This window comes from Orbicella franksi, chromosome 1 (genome assembly GCF_964199315.1).
Source record: "Orbicella franksi chromosome 1, jaOrbFran1.1, whole genome shotgun sequence".
NCBI lineage: Eukaryota > Metazoa > Cnidaria > Anthozoa > Scleractinia > Merulinidae > Orbicella > Orbicella franksi.
Window position 1 is genome coordinate 26,727,704 of NC_138145.1, and position 27,626 is coordinate 26,755,329.

A 27,626-nucleotide genomic window follows, 5' to 3' on the forward strand; every position below is an offset into this window, starting at 1 on the left:
CACAGCGGTTACAAACATAACAAAGACGTTTCACATGATATGTTTGTTATGTTTATAACCACTGTTTGTTTTCTCTTTTACCGGAAATTGAAATCGCCACAAAACAAGAATTTTTATGAAATCAGATACATTATGCTACATGTAACTTGAGGAGAGAATGCCCCGGGCTAAAGGAGATGTGGACAGGCCTGCCGTGTCACAATATTAAAATCTCTACGTGACTAATTCCAAACTCTCAAAGGTATGAAGTAGCCTATAATTTTACTAATCCTGCAATGTGGGTATATCAACATTTTTAAACTGGAAATCTGGATCTCTCTTGATACCAGGGGATTAAATAGAACATACAAATATCACAACAGTTCAAAGAAAATCAGCTTTATGTTGTGAATGCACCAAGCTTCTAAGAGATACTGGATTGACAGGCCCATACATATCAACATATTAAGCAAATATTTACGTAACAAATGCCGACTACAAGGTCGACAACCTCAAAAGAAGTCTGGTATTGTGAGTATACATCTACATGTACATGTGCACACTCTTATGCCTTGAAAATATAAAGTAGGCATGCATGCTGTGCTAGTTTTCACTAAGTCACTGGGAAGGAATATTCTGAGGAATAGCGACCTGCAGTGATTCCAGCATGTTCTCCAGTTCTGATAGATTATCCTCCTCTTGTGCTTGACTGACACTTTGGTACCTCTCATTAACCTGTGTAGCCGCCCAGGTAGCAAATTTAGAATTTTCCTTCTTTGTCTTGACATCTTTGGAGGAATTCGCCAAATGGGCTGAAGCCAGGAAAAACCCAAACAGAGCCCTCATGTTGTTATTGTCAAGCTTGAGAGCTTGTGCGAAGTATTTCCTGGCCTTTTCCATGTTTTCGTTCCCGCCAAGGGTGTAGAGGATCTCGGCGTATCGCTGGTGGAACAAATGGTTGTGAGGATTCATTAAGATCAACTCTTCCATGCAAAATTTCGCCTTTTTGTGATCCTGCTGCGAGATGTAGAGCTCTGCCAATTCAGTCCACGCCTCTTGATCACTCATGAACTTTTTCAAATATTCATTGAGCTCTTTAATAGCTTCCCCCACTCTGTTTTGTGCTTTGAGAATGGCCACAAGCCTTTTACGAACAACAGCATTCGCTGGCTCTGCCTCCAAGATCTTGTTATAAATCTGTTCGGCTTCTTCGTACTTTTCAAACGCTTCAAGACGCATGGCATTCAGTTTCTCCACACGTATGCTCTTGGGAAATTGTGTTTTAAGTTCCCTCAAACACATGGTGGCCAAATCCATTTTTCGACAGTCGATCGAAGCCAAGAATACTTGCTCGTAAATCGTCCACAGCTCGTCTCCGAGCTTGTTTCCATGTTCTAGAATAAGACACTCACCAAGTTCAGTGACTTCTTCGCTATTACGAAGAGGTTCATCGCGCCATTGCCTCATTTTTTGGCGAGCAACTTCGAGGTCAACTACTTCGTCCGCCATCTTGAAGAAACAATGACATGCGTGGTAAGGAATTTATTACAAAAGAATTCTGGTATTCGTCAGGGGTGGGGTAAAGATTGCCAAGAAGATAAAAAGTTGAGCTTCAAAATTGACAAAATGTAGCGCAAAATTGAAGAATATCAATATAAAGTAGGAATGATCTATTTTGGAGAAAAACATCCGTCTTTTTAAATGACCAGTAAGAATTATTTGTTTCTCATACCCCTCCCTCAATGTAATTTTTTGACAAAATGTACTTGCAGATGGGGACTGGGACAGACCTGTCACGAAAAATAAATATGGCGTCCGGAGATCTGTGATTTGGAGAGATCAAAGGGGATTTCTTTTCATAATTCTGTCGATTTTTACCTTTAAAACTCGGAGGTAGTAGGAAGACAAGCAATTATGAATGTGATTTTGGCAGTCAAGCAGTATGTTACAAAGATGATCGAGGATAGTGGTCCCGGGATGAAAGTCCTTCTTATGGACAAGGAGACGGTAAGCGGATCGTTAATTGAAAATAGCCATCTACAAAGCTATATATAATTAGATCTCTTGGAGAAATCCCCGTTCCTTTTCGTATATATTGAACAGTTTTCAAGCAGCAAAGCTTTATATACGGCATCCAATTTTAGATGTTCTTACAGGGCTTGTAACATGTTCTAACATAATATATTTGTGCATGTCATGTCGAGTTTAGCTTTAATGTCAAAGTATCAACTACAACGCGAAACAGCAAATCGGAAACGAACAGTGACAAAAGAAACCATAGGATATTAGTTACACAGATTATTTGGTATATTTAAGGCTACAAATCGTTTAATCATGTAAAAATAAAATTGTAATAGCCTTTTATAGACTTTATTTACACCATTACTACACTAGATCACACAAGGTCAGTTTTAAGCTGCTTGTAACCTTTAGCTTTGATAATCTAGGTAAGGATGAAAGTTGCACTTGGGTACAAGTGGCCAATACCATTGGGTTGTATCGTAATTTTCACAGCATATGTTAACAAGAAGAATTACTACTCCCCTTGCAACTGAAATTTTAGGCCTATAATATTACAGGTTTCCACAGGTGATATGTAATGGATATTGAAAGCGTAATTGCCATTTTCGTTTATAGACAGGTATAGTGAGTATGGTGTATACTCAAAGTGAGGTTCTACAGAAAGAGGTTTATCTGTTTGAGAGGGTTGACACCAGCGGACGAGAAACCATGAAGCACTTGAAGGCGATCTGTTTCTTGAGACCAACAAGGGTGAGAGGATATTCCAGGAACTGGAAGATAGGATTGTGAGAAATTACTTGTGCAGTGTGTACATTGTGGTTCAATATTACCCTTGGTACAATTTTGTATTTTTTCCTTTGGTTCAGATACATTATATAAATTACCATACACCAGAACAAAGGAAATGCTAAATTGTACCAGGGGCCTGGACCACAGATAAAATTGAACCACAACATATACTCTTGCCTGGTACAAGAGGTGGCACTAGTAACGAGTTTTGGGGAACAAGGGGACATGTACATTTCTTTTAACAGAACAAGGGTATTTTTGGGATTAGCTTGAGGGAACAAGGGGTATCTCTACCATAAAAGGGAACTTTGAAAACAAATTTTAGGGAACGATGGAATTTCTCAATAGGGAACAAGGGACAAAAAGTGAAAGGTGTTAACCTCTGATGATAACAAAAAATAACGAGGACACCTCTGATGAGAGTCATACAAGAATCAAAAACAGGAAGAAAGTGGTTGATCAAGGAGGTAACATTCTCTAGTACTGTATAGATCAGAAAGTCTATCTGAATACCTCGCATTAAGATGTGCAAGGAATTTTAAAAACTGAATTCTGATTTTGAAAAAAGATGAAAGGCTTGTTGAAATCAGTTCATCTTAAATTCCTTGACAGAACTGATTTTTTTATCTAATCATTATTTTCTTTTCATTTATACTTTGTGTTACAAAGGAGAACATTGAACATCTTTGCAGTGAACTGAAAAATCCTAAATATGGAGTATATTATTTGTGTAAGTGTTACATAGTTATAAATTATACATCTGAGTGCCCAAAGTAAAATCTTTCTGATATTAATTTAATTTTCCTGTGTTGCAAAGTATTCTGAACAACAACAACAACAACAACAACAACAACAACAACAACCTTTATTTGTACTCTCTCACACTATAATACTAATGCCTGAAATGCATGCAAAAATCTTTTGAATTAATTGCATAAACTTTGGTTGTAAAGCCTGTAGAAAAAAATTCACATGTGATGGACTTTGTAAAATGTATACAATAGAATGATAATTACTGTAGTAGTAAACAAAAGGTAAACAAAGTGATTTCTTAGTTCCAAAAAGAAATTGTTATTAATTCCACCGCAGACTTGCTCAAATCAACCTTCACTTAATCATTGCCTCAAGCTTCACTCAAGGAAGATCTTTGAGTAACAAAGTTGCAAGCACAAGTGATGGCAAAACCAATAGTGTGATATAAATACTGAAGAGGCTGGAATGTTATTCACTCCACCCCTTTCCTAATAGAAAATATTTTTGTCTGTTTTTCAGACTTTTCTAACTTCACTGCTAAGCCAAATATCAGAGCAATAGCCGAAGCTGATGACCATGAAGTTGTAAGAGAAGTGCAGGTAAATGTTACGCTTGGGTACATGTTTTTCTAGTGTCAAAACTTTAGGCTTTCTGGTCAATAGTGTATGGCTCATGAGCTGGGCACACAAAGAAAATGGAAAACTTCCTTTTCTAGACTGTTTGGTAAGCCATGACAACAACGAACTACGAACGACAGTGTACAGAAAACCGACACATACCGACAGATTACTTGACGAATCATCCTACAACCCGACTTCACACAAAACCACGACTATAAAGACTTTGACGAGACGAGCGCAACTAGTTTGTGACACACCGGACAGCTTACGTGACGAAAACAGATACCTTGAACGTGTTTTTCACAAAAACAACTACAACGCTGACTTTATTAGACGAAACATTTACCGACCTACTGAAGCTGAGGCTACGAATAGGAACCTTACGCCTGTTACTACAGTGACTATACCTTACATTAAGGGCACTTCTGAGACCATCTCGCGGATCCTACAGCCCTACAACATTCGTGTAGCCCACAAACCTACAACTACGTTACGACACTTACTGACCAACGTGAAAGACAGAGACGAACCTAACGACAGACAGGGAGCAGTTTACAAGATCAAATGCTCCGACTGCCAGGCTTCCTACATTGGTGAGACTGGCAGAAACCTTAACACGAGACTGACTGAACACAAACGAGCCACGAGAAATGGTGATGCCAACAATCACATTGCTGTACATCATCAACTGACAAACCACAACATTGACTGGGACTCTGCTCAGTGCTTAACCTACAGTACAAACTATTTTCAACGACTGACTCTGGAAAGCTGGTACACTAACCTAGAACAAACGCCTCTTAACAGATGTCAACAACTACCGGCGCCTTACAAACGACTTATCCACAACAGAAACGAAACCGACAAACGGACTTCTAACAGACCAACTCAACAATACACGGACCAAAACCGACCTACTTGACTAACAATAGACGGATCGAAACCCACCAATGACTGATGACAGACTTTACACGAGTCTTTCAGCCAATACCATCATGGCTATACTGACCAATCACGTTCAACGGACCAGACTTATAAGATCATCGACTGACAAACACTATTCACTTGACTCTGAAGATGACTTCCACTCAGGTTGTCGAAACGTCAGTCACCAACAACAGTTCTTTTCAGAGCTACACTCACCCGGACGATCACACTATACGAACTACTGATACTCCTGGGTTCAAACCATTTACTGTGTTACAACCTCCATGGAAAAAACCCAGTCAGAATAGGGTTAATTATTCAAAATATCCATATCCCTATCAAGGATTTTGTTTTGATTTGAATTCCCCCCATTCCCAAATCCATCCCTCCAGAAATTCTAGTTTTGGTTCATATTTACCTTTAAAAATTTTGGCTTAAGAGACCACCTCCCCCTTGGAATTTCCTAAAACCCTCTGTGAGGTGGATCTGGATATTTTCTGGAACCATACATTTTCATAACTAATTTTAATACAATGTATATTAAATAGATCATTAGAATCATGATATACATACATATTGGTTGAGAGCTAAATTTGCGTAATAATTGATTTGATAATAATGCTATCGTTATTTTAGCTGTAGCTGATTGTATTATGATCATTCACTTTACAACAAGTACATACATATACATGTAATAATTTTTTTGTCATTGTTGCAGGAATTTTACTCTGACTTTTACGCAGTTAGTCCTCATGTGTTTTCATTAAACATTCCAAATTGTGTGCGGGTGAGTAGTGATGTATTAAGTCTTTGTGTCTATTCAATTGCTGAGTGAATTTCTGTTGTGGGTTAGTTAACAACAGTTACTTTAAAAGTGAGAGAATGGTTACTTTGTCAATGGTGTAGCCCCCATAAGTCTCCTGTTATGCAGGGATAGGTGAAGCCTAAACTACATTTAACATCTATTGGGGAAGCTTTGGGAAAGACTAACACAAGTTTATAAACAACAGAACACCATGCCATGTGATCATTCTGTGCCATTCAGCTTCTGATTCTGTATACTTCTCTCATGTTTCTCAAAATTTACTGATTAGAAGTCTTCAGCCATGATCAGTGGCTAGTTTCTGCAACAGAAATAATTTTATTTGTCCCATTCTGTTTTTTGGACTATTTTTAGGGTGGATCATGGGATGTAGATGCCTTAGAGCGTTCATGCCAGGGAATCTTGGCTGTGTTGTTATCACTAAAGAAATGTCCTCTGATTAGATATCAGCATTCTTCTGAGATGGCCAAGAGATTGGCTGAGAACATAAGGGTTGGTATTACTATCTATGCTTATGTTTAGGAGTCAGTCTTTATTGCTTTTTATGGTTAACATATTGATGATCACAAAATGAAGATCATAGTTTAATTACCGGGACAAAACGTTAGCCCCTTACATTTATCAAAATGAACTCGTAGGCTTCCTTAAATGAATGTGATCTGTAGGTCTAAATTACTTACTACCTGTATTGAAAAAAACAGATGTAAAGAAGAGAAAATATGATCCATAGTGAACAATATAAAACCTTACTGGATTACTTACAGGTACAGTAGCCAAGTGACTGACACATCCACGACAACTCATCCTATACCTCTCCTAGAAAAATGTGTACTTGTATGTAGTCCTCAAGTTTTAATTTCAAGTTAGTTGATGCTGAGCTGGATGGTTACAGAACATTTGTGCCCTACCTTTTTTTCAGCAGTCTAGCATTATTGGCATACAATGCATCTACAGGGCTGTAAATGCTAGAATATAGGTCGTCAAGTTTCCTTTTTGCCTTACCATAATTTGAGCAACTTTACTTTGCTGATGCTTTCAAAATTGTTTTCAAGGTACAAGTCATTGATTCCTTTTATTGCAAACCTATTTTCAGCATAAAATAAATGATGAAGCTTCACTGTTTGACTTTAGAAGAATGGATGTTCCTCCCCTTCTGTTGATTTTAGACAGACGAGATGACCCTGTCACACCGCTGCTCAATCAAGTACGGTCTTGTAATATTAGGTGTCTTTCATGGTGAAATCTTTCAAAGATTTTCAGTTATCAATTGAAAGGTCTTCTGAAGGAGTTTTCTAGGATCTTCATTTAGAATTCCCATAGAACTTCGAGGTTTTAGCAGGGTCTTGCACGTGATTCATAAGTCTCCTGTTTCAGTAGCAATCTTACAAAGATCTTGCAGAGAGTTTATTTGGAGATTCTGTTAGATTCTTCTTCTTGAGGACCTTGAAGGATTAGCTTTGCAAAGATCTTCTAAGGAATGTTTTAAAGATCCAAGCAATTATCTAAGTTGTTATCTTATTACATCAAGGAACTATGTAGGGCTTCCTAAGATCCTTTACGAACGTTCACACCCAAATTTTCTTATGTTAGGACTTTTTAAGAATTTTGCCTTCGTTAGATAACAAGCAACTCACATAGCAACTTATTATGCACAATAAAAATGCCAAGGAACCATGGGCATGAACTTCCTTAAACATCTTGGAAAGATCATTTTCTTTTTGGATTTTTGGCTAAATTAGAAGTGAAATAAAGTTTTTACTCATTCATACAACCTCGTACCCAGAGTCTTCGTTCCCCTAGACCAGTGGGCTGGAAATGAGTGACAGTCCCTGGAAAGATCTGATTTGAAATCCGAAAATATCTGACTTCAGCTGAAATGCGCATACCTTTCTGACAAACACGTAACTCAATTGAGTCGCTGGTGTTTTACTTCATTTCTATTGTCTATTGAGCCTGTAATGAAACTCTCAAGAGTCACTCATTTCATCAAGCTTGCGCAGTAAGGAAGACTCGAACAATGAGATTGTCATTCATTCAGTTGTACAAAATGTTACACTGCTATCAAAACGAGTTTGACCTAGTTTACCAAGTGTGTCATTTTATTTCCAGTGGACCTACCAAGCCATGGTACATGAACTCATTGGTTTCAGAAACAACAGAGTTGATTTGTCAAGGTGCCCTGGCATCACAAAGGAGCTACAGGTGAGTTATCTCACTGTGTTCCTTTAATTGGATCAAAAGATTCTTCTTCCTCCGATAAAAAAGCCCAGAAAACGCCTTCAGGTTACGTCATGCTTAGCATAACTTCTGCTCAGTTGTGAACCAAACCTCATTCCCAGGGTCTTCTCTCAGGACCCTGGGAACGAGGTTGGTCGTGAAGTCCACAGTTCCTACGTAAGTGTTTTGTTGTTTAGCACAAGAAAATACAGTAATAGCCCACGTATAAGAACCTGGGTTTTAAGAACCTGTTAGGCTAAAATTTTAATTTTAAGCCCCCTCCACATTAGAACCTATTAAGGCTAAAATTTTAAGTTAGGTTCTTATCAGTGGGGTTGCTGTAAAAGTGTATAGGTAGAAACTGCTGAATTAAGATCATCATCCATTTAAAAGTAACTTGACATAAGTTTTTTTTTTATTTCAAGCTTAAGTACCATGTCGTATGTCGATTGTGTTTGCCATTCAAATAATTCCCCAAGTATTTGCAAGTACTGTACTCTACTACAGTATCAAAGAAAGCTTTCTGACCATCTCCAACTCTGTGAGAATCACAAAGTATTAAATGTAAAATATCAAATTATGAATTTGGTATCAACATGAGTTTCTTTGTTATGTTTTGCTAAGGACATATACTGTACCTGCACTGAACTGCCTATAGGCACTGCTCTATGGTACAAATAAATGATTTATACTGTATTATGAAATGATATTTATATTATATATAGTATATTCAGATGAAATTCATATGAAAATATAAGAACCTATTTTAAGAACCTTAGTAGCCTAAATTTGCTTTAAGTACAAGAAAAATTCAGGTTCTTATAAGTGGGCTATTACTTTAGTCTTGTGTTTTACTGGTGAGGGCAGATTGATTAAAAAATAAGCCATTAATTTCTTCTGTCCTAAAATGGCCTTGGCAAATCCAACAAAAGAAAAAGAAAAAAAAAAACAATAAAATGTCACAAGATTCAGTTGAAAATTGTATATCAAAGTTTCTTTCTTTTGAAAGTGAGTGGTGGAGCCTTCTTTGGGCGAGAGGAAGGTGGCCGTAATAACAAGGTGTTCAGAACGCAAGGGTCCGTTGTATTGTGGAAAAGTGTAGTAAAGAAATTAGATCTCTGCCTAAAGGAGTATGATTTGGGGAGAGAAGCATTGCATGTATTTTTTTCTCTTTATTTGTTTTGACAGGAAGTCGTATTATCAGCCGAACACGATGAGTTTTATCAAAAGGTAAGTTTTCAAGTCTAAGGCTGTCCCAAGCAACCATCTGACTTAAAGTGATATCTTTTGGTACATACTATTTATTTACTCCCTGTGTTTACGTGTTGGCCGTTTTTTTTTCTCGTTATCTCCTTACCAGAACATGTATCTAAATTTTGGAGAAATCGGTCAGAATATTAAGACATTGATGACAGAGTTTCAGCAGAATGTGAAGAGTAACCAACGCCTGGAATCCATTGCAGACATGAAGGTAAAATCAAACAAGGAAACAATTAAGAGATTCTGACTACACTAACACGAGACATTCAATGTGAGAAGCTTATTGAGGATGCATCAGTCAGTCATCTGATGCAGATGTATTCCGTGTTATAAGAAAATCTATGTCCTTGCAAATTACAACTGTTGAAACCTGTGCTACGCCAGATACGAAAAACCATTAAAAACCACCCTTTAGATGTGGCCAAAAAATGTGTGGAAACGTATTCCTCATCTAATGCAGCAGCACGAAACCCCGAGTAAAGGGTAGAAAATCAAAAAGTTAGAACATTTAACATTTATACATACAATCTGTTATAACAAAAACTTAATAAAAAAGTGGACGAACACGAAGACTGACTAACCTAGAATGACGTAACTCTCCCGCAAAATCCCCTAAATAGTCCCTAATTGTCCCATCACACCCCGCGAGCCTGTCCATCGTGCCGTCAGAATAATGATTTCTGACGAAATTGCATTTTTCCAAAACTTACTATAGGTTTTTTATATTCCTTTTTGTCGTGTTTCTTTACCGTTTTCTTTTGTTTTGAATCCTCGGTCCTTACCATGCTTCAAAGCTATATTGAGCTGTACTTTCACGTGGTACTATTTATTGCGCCGTTTTAGGTAATTTCAACTTTTAAGTCTGTCGTAAAACCCAAGTGTGTTATCATTCAAATAGAATCTGTTGAGTAGCACTGTCAAGTGGTAATGTTTATTATGCGTTACAAGATGGTTTAGCCTGCTACTTTGTGTAAAGTATGTGATCGTCCTTATGTAAGCTGTTGAGCTGTGATTGACAGTTGCTGATGTTTGTGATGCTACACAAGAGCGCTCTACTTCTACGTTTGTGGATGAAAAGTCAGTGTAACCAGTGAAAGTTTTTTGTCTTGAGCAGTAGGTTCATGTGGTACTTCATTCAGAATATACAATGCTTCCTTTCCATCAGGCGTTCGTGGAGAATTATCCCCAATTCAAGAAGATGTCAGGAACTGTGTCTAAACATGTGACCATTGTGGGCGAGTTGTCTCGTCTGGTGACAGAGAAATCTCTGCTGGACGTGTCAGAGGTTGAACAAGATCTCGCTTGTCAGAACGATCATTCGTCCGCTTTACAGGCAAGTTAAATGTTGAATCATGTATTGCATCATCTGTTACTGACTTTGGCCCCGTCCACACTACGCCAGAGAATTTGAAAACGGAGATTTCGCGCTGAAAACGCATCAGATGTTTTCCCTGTGCACATTACGCCGGAGGAATTTAAAAACGCAAGAATCACAGGTCATTTCAGTTGGATTTGTGTTTGAGGAAAACTCTGTCCAGGAAATCACATGATTATTGTGACTACATCGTTTTCAACAAGCTCCGTTTTCAAAATGTTTTACGTCCACACGGAAACGAAAAGCCGGCGTTTTCAATTTTCTCCTTTCCTTTTCGTGACGGATTAGTGTAGATGGTAGGTCTAACCGTAGAAATAAAGCTGCGTTTTCAAATTTCTCCGGTGTAGTGTGGACGGTGCCTTACTATGGTGGTAAATGGCATGTTCTTTCGATTACTATCGTGAAACTTGAGGTCGTGTTATCCCGACAGGCTCAAAAACTAACGAGCGTCGTTGCTGAAGCTTTGAGGTAAACCAACTAGAACCTCGTGGCAGGGTGATGGACAGCCAATGTCCCGCGCGAGAAAACGCGCAGTGACCAAATAAATGCGTGTGTTTCCTGAAATGTACTGAAAAATGTGCAAACAGCGAAACGCGTCAGGAGACATAGAACCCGTAGAAGGGGTAAGGCGCGCCCGAAAGTATGAAAGCGAGTGACAAGTACTGAGGAACGTGAAACCGGCAATAGGTGGTTGGTTTCGCTTTTTTGTGGAGTCACCTTTGGCTGATTTGTTATGATACACGGACGTTGCTACGAGTTTTTGGGTAAAAATTGCTTAACTCGACAAGTTATTATTGAAAATCACCGTCAACTTGTTCCTTACTAGGCATTCAGCTGCCTACTTGAAAAAGTTTTTCAAGTCGTCGACTTTTTCGGGGCAAATTTTTACTTGAATTTGATAAAAGTAAGTAATAAAACAGGTGTATCACATGGCTTTCTAAGCTTTTTTTTAGAAAAAAAAATTACAACCTTTCATTTGTTGCAATTCTTCATCCTTCAGAACATTCGTCGTCAACTGGCCAATGAAAACGTGTCTGAACTGGACATGATTAGAATGGTGTCCCTGTACGCGCTGCGGTACGAAAAACACAGCAGTAATGACGTGGGTGGCCTGTTAAACATGCTGACAAGAAGAGGAGTCAGCGAGCAATATAAGAAGGTACCTATTGTAGCTATAATTTGTACAATAGTGTTGTTCTCTATTCTGTCCTTTCTTAATTATCTTTACACCTGAGAGGAACAAGTGGTAATTTTGGTTAAATCCCCGGGGAGAATTCCGAATTGTTTGCCTTCCTGTTGAAACCATCAATAAAACCCCTGCACTTTCTTCGCTACACTTTATTTTGTATCCCTTGCAAACTTATTAAGTTTGTGTCCGCTATGAGTGAACACCAGAGAATGCAATTTTTCAAGTTCGATATACATTTGTACCTCGTACTAACCGAGTTCGAGGTCTGTACTGTACGTTACGGGCCAAGATGGGAATTTAAAGGGAAAAAACGAGGATTTGTAACTTGTGTACGGACGGAGTAAGTTGTTATATGTCTACTTGATGTCTGACAGGGTTGGGAGACCATTTGTCTAACGTAGGTCAAAAGCCAAACGAGTCAATTCGAAATCGTTACAAATTTTAGGAAAACGTAATTTTTTACAAGTTCATTGCCTTGAACGTTTAGGGACATTTCGGCGACAAGAACCGCTTCAAATTTTAGCGGACCAATCGCAATGCGCGTAGTAACTGAGAGATATAGTAAATCTCATTAATCACGCGATGGAATGATCGCATCTTATTGGTAGCCAATATGGTGATGGTCCGGTGACGTCAATTTGGAATACACTACCTTTCGGTCAGGTCAGCTCGGTCCGGCTCGGGTCCGCTCGGGTCCGCTCGGGTCCGCTCGGGTCCGCCCGTCAACTGTCGGTTATATCCGACCTTAAGTTTAACGACGACACAAATCAGCTGTCGAGGTCTACTGGGCTTTTCAAGTCCTGCCGTGTAGTCGTATTGATGAAACGCGCAATTCTTTGCAAACCGTGCGACTGTGTTTGTTCACCTGCTTAATGAAAATCGTTTGTAAAATCTTTGTCTATTCAGAGTCATTCATAACCGCAATGAATCAGTTTCTCGCATAAGCGCCGAGTTTGTATCAGATAACGTACTGTATCTCACCGCGTCGATACAATATTAAACCACTTTCTGGCTCTCGACAGAGTACTCCACAATTCATTGCATTTATTGATGTCAGGGCGCTCTGAGGCCCCGTCTACACTACGCCGGAGAAATTTGAAAACGCAGCTTTATTTCTACGGTTAGGCCTATCGTCCACACTAGTCCGTCACGAAAATGGAGCTTTTCGAAAACGCTCTTCAAACGTGAGGAATTTGAAAACGCTGGCTTTGCGTGCTAGTGTGGACAGAGAACATTGTGAAAACAGAGCTTTTCCAAAACGATGACGTCACGATAATCATGTGATTTCCCTGACCGAGTTTTCCTCAAACACAAATCCAAAATGACTGATGATGGTTGCTTTTTAAAATTTCTCCGGCATGGTGTGGACGGAAAACATTTGATGCATTTTCTGAGTGAAAACACCGTTTTCAAATTTCTCCAACGCCGACGTAGTGTGGACCGGGCCGGAAGCTTCTTAGTGAGAGCGTTGCAGGGGCAATCCTAGCGTAACCTAATCTTTCGCGGGATAGAAGACTGATTGACTTTGCGCAGTTCTTCTCTCCACACTCTCGCCCCCTCCCTCCAAACGCCAATTAAACTTCACCGACAAATTAGCTGTTTCAGTGACGAGAGCACGTAGTGTAAACACTGCAAATCACACAAAAGCACCATTAGTACGGTATACAAACTTAGTTTATTCATAGTCTTTGCTCCTTAATCACAAGTGTTTTATTCCCATTTGTTTAGTAACATAATATATACGTCTCATGTTATATTTTCGTATATACATTTTGCTAATAGCGGTCCCTTGGTGACGTTCTATGTCAAGTCGCAGTTTATAACATCGTCCTCTGGTCTAGCTTCACCCTACATACATTATCTAATCACTGTTCAAAGTTTTCTTTTCAGTACACAATAACACACCCAGGCTTTACACTTTTAAAACAAGAGCGGTGAATAATCTGAATTAATGTTGTCTCTTGAACAAACATATTTGTTATTAATATGTACACAACGGCGTCCACTAATTGAGAAAGAAAAGTCCAGTGCGTTGAATCGATTGCATTTAAATCTCGTAATCACAAGCTAATCTCAGTATTTTTTTATGTGGAATACAGTTTACAGATCTAATCCCATTTAAACCCTTTGTGACCTTACCGATGTCTTACATAGTTGAGGAGCGATCACGTAATCCAGTGGAAAAGGTTTTCAAAGCGTTCAAAAAGTCTTGTTTCATGAACGTGCATAGAAGGGGGTTGCACAGCGCGGTTAGAAAACGGAAAAAAATTATGCTTGTTACAATCATGTTCATTGCCTTTGGCGATATGCTATAAAGCCCTGCTACCTCCATGTCCTCCATAAGCGCCCAGAGAAAGTAGAAAAATAAGCCGCAGATGAAGACGGTGATCATTGCAATGAACAGCAAAGCAATTTTCTTTTCGTTCACCTTTCGCCTTCCTGCGTTAACCCGTGACGCCGAGCGCCCGGAGAGTTCGCTGTGGATTGTGTTTCTGTGCCTGCGTAGGCTTATTAAGATTCTGGTATAGATAACGCCCATCAAGAACAGGGGAACAACGACAAGGGCGGCCATATGGAAGAAATCGTAGCCCAGCTCAATGCGAATCAATGCTTCTTCATCCAGCGTTGTCAGAATCCAAGAGAGCTGTATCATGGATGCTAGCAGAGCGAACACCCAGGCAAAACCCAGCGCCCATCTGAGCCTCTCCGGGGTCACAATTATTGGGTACTGCAGTAGCTTTGTGACTCTAATGTAGCGGTCGATGGATAAAAGAATAAGGTGACCGACGGACGAGAAAGCCAGGAAACGATTCGAGATGTCCATGGCGATGCACACTTCGCGTTGTAACGTCGCCGAGCAAGCAATCACCATCGGCACCGCCAGCAACCCCGTCAAAAGATCGCTCGTTGCAAGGCTAGCAAGGATCATGTTGGACGTGGTGCGAAGACGTCTCTTTCGCCAGATTAGCAAGAGGATCAGGCTGTTTGCTACGACGATGAAGAAAGAAAGCAATCCGTAGAGGACGAACGCGCCGGTTTTATCGCTCGTGAAGAGTGGCTCATCCATATCTTCTAGTTCATCGACTGTGACATTGCTGGTCTTGTTGTAGGCCATGTTTTAGCGTTTTGACTTTTTGTTCCTCGGTTTTTCTTTAGCAAACGTCCAGCAAATTATTTGTAAATTTTGTTTGCCTGTAAGAGGCACACCTCGCCTTGGAAGGTCTTGTTGTTTTCGGCCCCAGAAGTGAAGCAATGTTTTTCAAGTAAATATCCTTGAAGTTTCTTTTGTTCTACTGCCTGTCGGCTGCTCAGTTGAAACACAAACTGAATATGTCTCTGAAAGTAGTGAAGCAGAAAAGCAATTAAATTGCCAAATGAAAACGTTATTAACGTTTGTCAAAATTAAAGTAACTAAAGGCTTAAAGTGTAAAGCGTTTTAATATCCCATTCAAAATGTAAATGACTTTTTGAAAATTGAACTTTAAAACATCCTCGTCGGTTTTCGAAAAGGTACCGACGTGTTACTTTAGCGTTTTTTGGACGGCAAAAAACGCCTCCGCCAGCTATGCCTTGTGCAAGAAACGGTAGACATGTTGCTTACAAAACATCAGTGACAAAAGGACGCGACTTTCCTTTTTGCAATAAGTTAAGTAATTTTTTGGCATTTTCTTTAAAACGACACTTTTGATTCCGTAGTTTGCAAATGCTATCCGGAAATATTTGTTGTAAGTTGAAACGCCGGAATATCGGAATATTGAAGGTAAACTGGGATCAATTCCTAGTGTGATTGATAAATTCCCCTTTTTAAATGTACTTACATGGGCTTTTCGTCTGAACAAATCCCCCAGGCATGTTTAGTAGTCCAGCGTGCACAGTAGATTAAGCTATCCTTCGCAAAACGTTGTGCAGTTCTTTTCATTCGTGCGCGCGACATGAAACTGTCTTATCTTTAAAAGGATATTAATGTAAACAGATATTTGCATCCTGTGAGTTTCAATAAACGAGCGTTGTTTGTTTTCAAAGAATAGAAAAGCTAAATTGCCTTCAATTACAAATGGCCAAGTATTGTCAGCTTGTTGCGCGTGTCACGTCGCAACAAAGAGACGACCGTCTTTCTTTCAGCCGATCTTCAGCGCAAGTAAAAGCCCACCCGTTCTTGCCAACTCCAATGTCCAGCCTTCTTATAGCAATTACTATTTTTAACAGGACTTTTATGCAAACAAAATTTGAAGTATTCATTAGGGTGATGTTTGCTTTTCGCGGATGAAAAAAGTTAAATTGCTTTCTTTTACAATGGAATCGAAGTAGAGCCTTATGCGAGCGCGTCAAATATTTCCGCGTATAGAAACGAAACTGAGCAACATTGCAGTTTGAACAGTTATAATTGTGTGTTCAACGAAGTAATGAATTTGGTGAAATTAGTTCGAAACTAGTTCATTGTCATGCATATTGGAGAGTCGTTTCCGTATTTAACTATAAAACCTATAGGTATTACTAAATATTACTGTTTGTTTTGTAAACTTTAGTGTTCATTACAAACACGTTCAGTGGAAAAACAGAAAACTTGTTGGCTGCTTCAAGTTTTAACCAAACATGAAGCTGATTAGAAAGCTAGTCTTTAATTAAAAGCTAAACTGTTTTAACTGAAAATAATAGATTTTCGAAAAGCACTCTATTCTCGCGGCTGTTTTGAACTGATGTTTTTTTTTTTTAACTGATATTATTAAAGTTTGACAGATATAAACACAGGCATCGGAAACTGGCTTTCGCGTTGTCAATCATTTTCACATTTATTAGTTTAAATATTGCAGAATGCATTTTCTTAATATATCTCACTTTATCCATAGCGAGTTATTGTGGTGATAGACGTTGGCATTTTGTCGTGGACTACGTTACGTTTTTAAAATGTCTTATTTCGCACGAAGGAACGTGACAAGTATTGCGCAAGGGTGTTGCCTGGCAAGATTACCAATACGAGATGTTTGTAAATCGAAAAAGACAAAGTATGATTAAACTTGGAACATCCCACGTAATTGATTCATTTCCTCGATAAACCAGATTACCACTTACATTGTATGAGCACTGGGCTTATACAACTTTGGACGGGCTTATAAACGGAGAGGCTTATATCCGGGTGAGCTTATAAGCGGAATAAAAAAAACGTTTCGAAATGAGTTACAATGTTGATCGAAATACGGTTTTCATTTACTGGTTTTTAATTAAGCTTGAACGCATAATAATTGAATTCATGTTATTTTAAACTAGAGGGGATCTTATATCCGTAGGGCTTATAATCGGAAGTAGCGTTTTGTTTAGAGGTAAATGGGCCTTTAACCGGGGGGCTTACAAGTGACAGTTTAGAGTATTAAGTGGTAAATTTCTTTATATACAGTGTACAGTTATGTGTATTGCCGGTACAATATTCCATAGTTTTAAGCCAGAGCGCACCATCGTCGTTTATTGCGTTGATAAGGCAGGCTGCAAAATGCGACTTGTCTCATAAAAGCCTTATCGTAAGATGAACCATTTCATATCATGTGATGTATATAACAAAAAGAGTATTTATTATGCTATTAATATATGAGTAACCGACACGACCGACAATTTCGTGTTATTGCGAAATAGCTGTTAAATTGACCAATTATGCTGCCTGAAAGAGGCGCCGGCCTTGCGGTAAAATTGATACTTGTGATCGAAAATGCTATCCCCTTCTTTTCCCAAACAAATGACTCAACGTGGTGTTGTTATTTTATCCTCTTTTGACACGTCAGCTGGTAACTGCACTGATCCAATATGGCGGCAGAAATGTCAGAAGCAGCGATCTTTTCGGACAAAACAAAACTCCACTGTCACTAACAAGAAGGTTCTTCAAAGGATTGAAGGTGAGTAAGCGTCGTTAAGTTTGAATTAGTATCACCCAACTAGTGGACTAATGCAAATCTTGCATTTTAAATGGCTACGCTACTAGAGGACTATTAGTAATAGTCCTCGAGTAGCGAAATTGGTGCAATCAAGCGTGACGCTTTCTTTCGCTTTGTTCCCAAATAAATATTTCTTCAACTTGCACTTGCTAACTTTATTATTGCCTTTTCTGTCCGAATAGTTGGGTGATACTAAAACAATTAGACCCTTCGCCCTCAAGGGCCACGGGTCTAATTGTTAATTAGTGGGCTTTTTAGAGAGAGGTAAAAAGGTAGGTAAAGTCTGCATGCGAGCCAAGTGGCCCATCAGGCCGGAGCTTATCCCGGTTTCTGTAGCATGAAGCGACTAGGAGTATTTCTACTCCCCCCTGGATGGGATGCTAGTCCATCGCAGGGCTACCCCCAGCATTAAGTTCGCCGGTACCCATTTATACACCTGGGTGAAGAGAGGCACTGTGAGAGTAAAGTGTCTTGCCCAAGAATACAACACAATGTCCCCCGCCAGGGCTCGAACCCGGACCGCTCGATCCGGAGACGAGCGCACTAGCCATGAGGCCACCGCGCGAGGAAGAGGGATAAATCCAAAAAGAATTTCACCATGAAAGAAACTTTTCACAGAAGCCAATCTTAAAGGAGTTCAGTCACTGTATTTTCAGTTATTTTGGCCATGTACAAAACTACCTTTAAATTGAGGGAAACCTGAAAATAGTAGTTTAATTAGATAGAAAAACACCTAAAGGGATAGTAATTAACCATAAAGGAACAAGGATGGTTAAAGATGGAGAAGATTAATACGGATTACAAACAAGAAACTTGAAAAATACAGGATAAACTTTTGAAGGTGCACAAACCGTGACGTAGCTCCTTTAAGACATGAACCTGGCCTTCTCAAGTTTGTTGTCATGGTATTCAATTCTCATATCCGCCATGTTGACTAGTCCTCACTTCTGAAGAATTCCTGGCATTTGAAACTAAATAACACTATTGCACAAAATGGAACCATCACTGTTGATTTTCTTTAAGACTAAGTGTGGTTTTGACGTTATAAAAACGGGCATAACATTCGAGATTCTTGCATTTGCAGGGAGTTGAAAACATTTACACTCAGCACACCCCACTCCTGTCTGAAACACTGGACAGCCTGGTCAAAGGAAAATTAAAAGAAACACACTTCCCGTACATCGGTTCGTCAGTGCTTCGAGACAGGTAACTCAAAACAACAGCTTTCAACCCTTACAGCTCCAACAGTGATATGCTTACAATTTCTCCTCGTTATTAAAATGTACAGTAAAGAATGCATATTATGAGAATCAAAACAGTGATCGGCGAAAATATTGTCTTGGAGAGTTCTCATAAATTCTTAGTACAGAGATTTTCAAAAATAATTGTGTATTTTGTTCAGTTTGGTGGACTCTCGAAAGAAGCCAAAATGATGTCGGTCAGCAATCCCCTTTTCATGTGCTCTAACCAATCAGCGAGAGGAAAGTGTCTTCTTGGCCAGTGAAACGCGGAACCCAATGCAATCGTGAGGCCTGACGCGGTGTTTTCCCGCGGATTTCTTTATCACCTTTATGGTCATGTGTAGTATCTCAATTTTTGGAAGCTGCTGCAGTAGGCTAATACTTAGATAAATGAAAAGCAACTAAAAATCTTGTTAATAGAAGGAGTTTCAAATGTGATTGTAATTCCTGAAGGGACAAACATGTTAAACGTTTTATATTCAATGTTGTTTCTTTTGAAGGCCTCAAGAAATTATTGTGTTTATGGTTGGAGGCGCAACTTACGAAGAAGCTTATGCAGTTTATAACTTAAACAAGACCTTGCCTGGAGTGAAAATTGTTCTTGGCGGCACTACGATTCATAACTGCAAGAGGTAAGCATTAGCCTTGCTTTCATTCCAGTGTTATCTTTAAATTTAACACTTTACAAATCATTTGGGTTTGGCATTTTTGTTGTGGACCTTTGTTCTAATCCAAAGCACACTTACTCGCTTCATAAACTGGGCGTTTAGCAGTGCGCCAGGCACATTAACTGTGATTGAACAATTTGAAAGTGAAGTTGCACGTTGATTGGCTGCATTTGAATGCAAAAACGTTTTTTTTTTTGTTCGACTATGTTAGAACTGTGGGTAAACTCAATTTACACTAAACGTCTTAAAGAAATTTATTGTACAACTTGGGTCTGTCAGACAACTGTATCGAACTGTACGTGGACCATCTCCCAATTAAAAAGTCAAACCCTTAAAGATTAGTAATCTGGGCGTGGCTAGGGCTTTATTTGAAACCAAAAAGATAGCACTTAAAACAGAATAGGCGTGATTACCAGCCACTGTTCAGGAAAGGAGCCCATGCTATTAGACCAGACTCGACAGAGCGGCGGTAATCGAGCCTGAAAACGGAAATAAGAGTGTTTCTTTTATTATTATTTGTTCTTCGAGTGCACCCTAAAAGATACTCTGTCAGCTAAAAAAATAGTGGCGTTTCGTCGTCAACACCCTAAGTGAGACCAGAATCCTAATTTATACCCCTAAGCGAGACGACAAGCATCGAAGAGTCCCCCCCCCCCCCCCGGGAGTTTTCCCTTGAGCCGGTTTATTTTATGGAAACACTTGCGTACTCATAACAGCTGAGGAAACATCATGACTCGCCAAAAGCCATGTGTGTTTCCACAGCAACAATTCTCATTCTTCACCGAAAAGTTTTTGTTCTAAAACATAGTCGGATTGCTTTTATTCCTTGTTTGTTTGGACTCAGATCTATCTGTGGCAATGCGGCAGTTTTCTAATCTTTCTTTTTTTAAGCAGGGCGCACCTTCCTAACCACAAACTGCGTCACTCGCGTTCCCAGAGTACATATTTGATCAGTCTGTTTGTCTGTTCAAACAGAAATCACCGAGGGTACCTGTGATAGTTTTGAACAAAAAAGAACGATTTTTAAACAAAAACAAAAACTCAACGAATTCAAAATAACACAAATATCAATTCACAGTTGTGCAAAGCCATGGTATTCACTTCGTTAGTTGGAAAGGAAATGAAAAGACGAGAAAGGCGGGACTGCCTTAGTTAAACGTTTGGAATAGATTAGGCTGGGTGTGAAATCTATCGAAAAACGAATCGTCGAAACGAACTGCCCATCACTCAAACACTCGTAGATGGTGAAAATAAAAATAAAGTACTTAATGTCTAGCTAACAAGGATTGGGTGTAGATTTAGATGGACGCAGGACCTTTATAATTCGCCGAGAAATGATGATGCTTCCTCGTATTAATACTGTAATGTTTGTTTGAAATGGCGTCAGATGTAGTAATTATACGAATCCTGGCGATTGCTTCCTTTAACTGTAAAAAGTAACGTGGGTCATATATGTCTACGTAGCGTTGATAGTTTTCGATGACTCATTTATGCCTGCACGTGTAATCAAGGTATCATTGGAACCTTAAATTTGGTCAGTTTAGTTTGAAATCGAAGGGCAAACTTATAATGAGCTTCTTGCTCAATCGCGCTGTAGCTTATATTGTTTCTCGTACACTAACATTGAAAAGGTTAACAGGCTAACCTTGAAAAGTCGAGGGTTGTACGGAAATTTCTCTACCTTCTTATTCCACTCTGACTCTCTTCATAGAACACTTGCGATATTAAGACAACAAAAAACAAACTATAAATTTATAGGTTTACGTCGGTGACGTATCTACCGCGCACATCAAAGTATTCTTCTTTGTTAGCGGGTCCGTCATCTGCCGGAAAGTGCTGACAGGACTTGTCATTTGTCGTAGATTTTAAATTGTGTTTAAGTCAATACAATCTAGAAAAGCTTCTTTTGAATCTTCCGCTCCCTAGCTGTGAAACAATTTTTACTTGCTTTTAGTTCTCATAAACGAAATTGCTTTTCCCTATACACTTAAACTGCATTTAGGCTTAGAAGGACTGAATTTGAATGATAAAGAAGCGCGTGTCACGGATTTTTGAGTCTGGCTCGTGTGTAACCTCAAGTGCAATTTTTTTTTCGTATTTTCTGGTCGAGAAAGAAAACTGAGAACAGAGTTTGATATAATAGATAATGTGACGATATATCCTCTTTCTCCATTCAAATAGAAAGCGGTCTGAAAAATAAAACGAAGGGGAAAAAAGTATCGCATCTTGTTTCAAAGGGTATCTTAGGAAAGGTAACTTTATGCTGACGGGAAGCCATGTATTTCTTTTCATTTGAACAACACATCATGAATTTAAAGTATTTTCCCTATTTCGCCAAACAGAAGAGCATTGATTCGTTTTAGGAAGAAATTTTTCAAACCAAATTTTAAAATGTTGAGGCGATTCCAACTCTGCTTTCAGTCTTCATTGAAAGAAACTGACTCGACGCATTAACATTTTTATAACAATTCGAATTCTCTTTTTTGATTATTATACGTTTGTTTGATTTCAGTTCTAAGAATTTGATTTTTCATCAAGACAGTTTCATTTTGTCGGTGATTTTTTATATTCTCCCTACCTATCTGCTTGGTAATATACTTATTTCGTAAGGAGAAATTTGATATTGGTCTCCTCGTCATTTTACGATTTAGCCTGACGCATGCACAGCGCAGACGTATCAGTGCTTTTAATTTGTTTTTGAAGTGATCCTGTAAATAAGGTTGGCATGTCAAAATAATTTTTGGGTTTAATTTGTACCTTCCGTTGTAGCTTTGTGAGCATCAGTTAATACTTGTGTTTTATTGTACATGCATGGAATTAATTTCATAATATTCTAAGATACATGCGTGTACAAACGCGTAGAATATGATTAAAAAATCGAGTACTCAATTTATAAAGTGTAGTTCGTGTGTTGTATCATGTATCTCCTTGAGACAGAGAATGATGTTTAAAATAACCTTTTTTCATATTCAGCTAAAATGAGAGAAAAAAAAAATGCAAAATAGGTCTTTTTCGGCTGAAGTAGTGATCTTTCCTAATAATTTTACTGCTGACTCGGTATTGCCTCACATCCAGATGATGAATTTTTCAAGCTCAGAATATCTTTTTTTCTGACTGCTTTATGTCTTGTCTTAAAGTTAGTTCTGGCAATCTATTGTCAAAATAAAATATTATTAAAGTAAAAAATTGTTGCATGCACGTTAAGTCAGTATCCTTTAAGTCATTTTTCCTTTTTTTTCTCCTCACTTATCTCCTTGGCAATATGTTGGCATCTTAGACAGAATTTTCTGCGTTGGTAATTCGTGAAACTTATTTAGAAGGGTTCATTCTAGTTGTGTCTCTTTGTTTCTCTCCAAAACACTCAAAGGGATGTTCTTCATTTGTTTTGATAATTAACGTTTCGATTTGAAGATTTATCATGTAAACGGAAAAGAGGAAACGTCAAACTGAGTTAGGGTTTAATTTACATTGTGCAAATGTTGAGAGAGAGCAATTATGAGCCTAATTAGAAAATTGATTTATTGCGAGTTGTGTGTATTCAGAAGCCGGATGAGTAGAAGGGTCAAACTACTTAGTGTAAATATGAAGCACATTCAGGAAATGGCATGAGACGTGAAATAAGGTCACGAAGGTAGCATTTGTGCTTCTAGTTTGTATTTCAAGCCTTTTCTTTTGTTCAGTGGTCACCTTGGCAGAGGAGGCAATGTAACAAAACCAAATAAAGAGAGTTCGAATGTAAATAGATCTAAGATTGAAGCTTGGTTCTTGTGTCGAAGAAGTCGATCACGTGATATGGAAATCGTGGTAACCTTTGAACATGAAGACTCAACATGTACAACTGTTACCTGAATATTAATATTGTGAAAAAAAAGGCGAACGACACGCGATTTTCTGGGCTGTTTGTTATATTAAATTCGATGATGAGATTAACGTGTTAATCAAAAAAGGCTGTAATAGATTGAGAAATTCTTGATTCTGAAAATTAAAAGTATCGTTGGTCAAACCAAGTTCGGCACGTTTTGCTTTATATGTTTTTTAACGTGATGCCAATCGATTTTACGACTAGTATCTTCCTTCGTTGATCTTTTTACGCTTCGTTTGGGACCAATCACGTATTTTCTTTGTTTAGTTTCTTCTTTAGACAATCGACGCCTATAAAAGAGTGTTAGAGAAGCGTGCTGATATAGAGTAAAATAACGAATGTTTAATTAAAACAATGCAAACTTGCCTGTCGTGTATTGTTGTTGTATGGCTCTCGAGAACACTTATAAGTGTAATAGGTGCTCAGGGCACTTTTATCATGTCCTGTTAGATTAGAGTGTGGCTATATCACTGCACTCCAGAGCGTTGATAATTTGCTTAATTAAGTCTTACAACTTGCTTTCCCTTTCATTCACAGCTTTTTAGAGGAAGTCATTCACGCCACTGGCCAAGGAGCGGCATCTAGAGCCCGGGCTTCCTCGGGCGGAGCACATTACAGATCGTCTTATACGTCATCGTTTTTCTGATTGTTCAGTTATATATATATAACACTTTAGAATCCTGATACTTATTCCAGTAATCCTAATGCTAGGAACTTAAAAGGCAATCACGAGGGCAACGAGAACATCGTCGCACGAAGGTTTACTGAGCAGTGGCCCGCGCGTGCGTTGTACATCGTCATTTTGGAACATTTCTTCAAAAGTACCCCGCTGTGCGTGGTGTTTTCAACTCTTTTCTTCAGCGGTGTTTGGAAACGTGGTCAAACACGGTCTTTCTTTCGAGATATATTACTTAGCTGCCTTGTACAACTAAATTCTGAATTAATTAATTCTGAATTCTTCGTCTAAGTTGTGTGCTTCTGTTTCGAATCGGACGTTGGCTTGGGAATGACTCTTACTTAAAGGGAAACCGAGTAGTTCTGAAAGAGAAAATGATTCTTTTCTTGCCCTCGTCGTTGTCCGGCCTGGAGGTCGCTGTCTTTAAAATTTCCAACATTTAAGTTAATCACGAGACGTTTATAGCGAGATACACAAATATATGAGCCAGTCCTGTTATGATAATCCATTTAGCTTCGAAGTTATTAGTGAGAGTAATTTTTTTTAACAATTATGTAATAAATATTATTGAGTTGTACTTTCATGGTGATATGTTATAGAACAAGTTTCGATAATCCATTGAACAATCAGTTGACGTCACACGTTGCTTAGTAACACGACGTACCTTTGAAGCTGCGGGCAGACAGCGGTGAAACGTAAGGCGTATGCGCAGTACAGCTTTATAACCCCCCAGCTCCAAATATGAAATGTTTTTGTTACTTTCACGACCTTTTTTGCCCTCAGTGAAAGACTTGTCGCTTAACTGGAATAATAAAGCATCCGAGAATGAATACAGGCTCCTACAAGGATAAGAAATGATAAGGATGAAAAGGTAAATTCTTCTTACTGGTTGCCAAAATTTCTTTACCTTTTGTTTAAGAGAATTTGGTGATACATCAATACAAGACAATCCTGCTCCGGTTGAGAATGTTCTTATTCGCGTGAAAATTGTCATGCTCACATTGTATTGATGTTGTAAAAAATAAAGAACTATACGTTAAGTGGTCTTGGGAATTAAAGATCGAAACACAGCCGTGTGCGCTGTTGGTCAATAAGAGCTCTTTTAAATTTGAATACGATGGGAATTTGAGAACACTGGAGAAAACCAAACCGTGTTCGCGGAAACCAGCTGTTGTAGATGGCGAGAACAGCCGGCATTTGGACTGTTATTTGGAACTGTCATTCAAGTCTCTAAATACAGAGGTAATATTCTCTACAGCTTTAACAATGCATTTTTCCGTCGTAAAACACGACGGACATTTGAGAACCCTAGGGAAATGAAGAAAATAACCGCAAGCAAGTGTTTTCTCAACATATTTTAAGAAGCTTTGAGAAAAAGTTGAAGCAATTTCTCTATAAGGTTAATGCAACTTTTGCATTTTGAAGACAAATTAATTTTTGTGTCGGGTCGTGTTAATTTCCAATATATGATGGTCGTCATAATCGTTGTTGACACAGCGTAGGGCGGCATGCACAATTAAAACTCTCGGAACAACATCAAAAGAGTTTTGATTAGCAAGGGAAAGCGATTTATATCACTTACTTCAGCTTACAGCTCCAATAAACCCGGCCCCGATGAATTTTTCGTGCGGGCACAATGTTCACACGGCTTACTCTCGTATATGTATTGTGAGAAGGCCTGAGTTCAGTTTCCAGCTGAACTTAGATGATCGAGAATTTGATTCTCCTGTCGGACTTGCTTGTTTAATTACTGCACGATTCAAATTTGTATTATTAAACATATATATTTACGGGATGGCCGTAAGAAGAAAATGTTTAATATAGTGAATCCAACTTTACCTTAGAGGCACGATGTGTTCTTAGATCTTATTGAATCGAAGCCTTTCTCAAAGGGTCGGCACGATCTCAAGAGTTTATTACCGAATGCATTTAGTTATTTTAGTCGGCGAAAACAATGTATTTCTATTAAAAATGGACAATTAAAAGAGCTTAAGGTATGGTGACTTGTAGTCTAGGGAGACAGAAGATAAAACAGATATTGCGAGAGGAATAAATTGCGGTGGGCGTTCAAACAGTTTTCAACAAACTTAACTGAGATCGAAACCTGGAGGGTTCTTATAACAGTATCCAGAAAAATATGTTTCTTTACAGCATTTTAAGCTAACTTTGAGGAAAAGCATGTCGTTAATTGCATTGCGTTTCAGGAACAAACCGTTTGTATATAGTATCCCAAAACAATTTCGGAAAAAAAAACATTCAAAACTATACCTCACTGAACCAGATTAAGTTCAGTTTGGTTCCGATAATTTCTTTACAAAACTCTGTCGACAAACTGAAGGATTCTGAGTTGCAAAAAACACCTGACATTAACAACAGTTTGCAAGTCAGTTTCCCCGCTCCAGGAAGCTATAGGAAGCTATAGTTAACAGTAAAAATACCAACTTTGAAACGAAATTCAAAGAACTCTTAAGGAGACAAGCGAAAAAGAATAAAAACATGTAAGACTTACCTTAAGCAGGAGAATAATAAAGATTTTACGCAGTTGAGATAAACTGAAAAAAAACCTGAATGGCGCGTCAAAGTGGGAGCTTGACAAATGAACCAAGCTGCCTCTCTTTCTCGCTTTATGTAGGTGAGGTTGCTAGGCAACACTGAAACGTAAGAACTGTCAGTAACCGACGTGGTTTGTCGCAGGAAATGAAAGGCTGTTTCGTTCTTACAAATCAAAAGTCGTAGGATAAGCGGGGGTGATTCCACTACAACTGCAACAGAAACAGTAGATGATTTTCTCTTGATGGAGGAAAATTAAAAAGTGGTGAGCCGCCGGAGACTCTTAATATAGGATGTGGTAAAATATAGCGGATATTTGAATGACAGGAAGTTAGAGAAAAAGATGAATACAAATGAATCATCTATTTCTTTCTGCTCTGTAAAAGATGCTCATTCACATATAGTAAAAACCAGCGTGTAAGAACCTAGTGGTTTAAGAACCTGCAGACAGAAATTTGCCATTTTAATAGTCAAAAAGGTATAACAGCCTATTTATCCAAGCAAGATCAAGCAGCTTCTTAAATGTGGGTTCCAGTTAAATTGTGATAAACATTTTAACCAAGGAGTGATTCTGAGATTTCAAATTTATATCAAGTTCCTAGAAAATACATAATACAGTTGTGAATAAAGACTGTATATTCAAGGACCAAACCCAAGTTTATTTATTTTTCTGGTAATCAACAACTATATCTCCCTCAGAGAAACTGAGAACCTAATTAGGAACCTACTTACCCTAAATTGCCAATAACTAAGC

The 27,626-nt window shown here is 38.5% G+C and overlaps 3 protein-coding genes across 4 annotated transcripts; 1 reads left to right on the forward strand and 2 right to left on the reverse strand.

The window, feature by feature from the left end:
* Window positions 1-7: 7 nt before the first annotated feature.
* LOC145499932 (ER membrane protein complex subunit 2-like) lies at window positions 8-1,553 on the reverse strand. Its single transcript, XM_081479450.1, has one exon. It carries the CDS (start codon window positions 1,486-1,488, stop codon window positions 598-600), a length of 891 nt encoding a protein of 296 aa, XP_081335576.1. The 5' UTR covers window positions 1,489-1,553; the 3' UTR covers window positions 8-597.
* A 221-nt stretch (window positions 1,554-1,774) lies between these two features.
* LOC145499905 (vacuolar protein sorting-associated protein 45-like) lies at window positions 1,775-24,899 on the forward strand. The gene is made up of 16 exons (XM_081479427.1): window positions 1,775-1,986; window positions 2,617-2,751; window positions 3,460-3,520; window positions 4,063-4,142; window positions 5,809-5,877; window positions 6,268-6,405; window positions 7,007-7,117; window positions 8,023-8,115; window positions 9,319-9,360; window positions 9,491-9,601; window positions 10,556-10,723; window positions 11,766-11,924; window positions 17,726-17,836; window positions 18,960-19,081; window positions 19,617-19,748; window positions 24,184-24,899. The coding sequence occupies exons 1-16, from the start codon at window positions 1,894-1,896 to the stop codon at window positions 24,290-24,292; spliced, it is 1,734 nt and encodes a 577-aa protein (XP_081335553.1). The 5' UTR covers window positions 1,775-1,893; the 3' UTR covers window positions 24,293-24,899.
* On the reverse strand, window positions 11,934-27,378 carry LOC145499916 (histamine H2 receptor-like). 2 transcript variants are annotated; one of them, XM_081479441.1, is made up of 2 exons: window positions 26,591-27,378; window positions 11,934-15,290 (listed from the first exon to the last, which is right to left on the reverse strand). In XM_081479441.1, the coding sequence occupies exon 2, from the start codon at window positions 15,067-15,069 to the stop codon at window positions 14,101-14,103; it is 969 nt and encodes a 322-aa protein (XP_081335567.1). In that variant the 5' UTR covers window positions 15,070-15,290; window positions 26,591-27,378; the 3' UTR covers window positions 11,934-14,100. The 2 variants fall into 2 exon arrangements, with proteins under 2 accessions (XP_081335567.1, XP_081335560.1); XM_081479434.1 differs by lacking the exon at window positions 26,591-27,378 and adding an exon at window positions 21,430-22,703.
* Window positions 27,379-27,626: the final 248 nt, after the last annotated feature.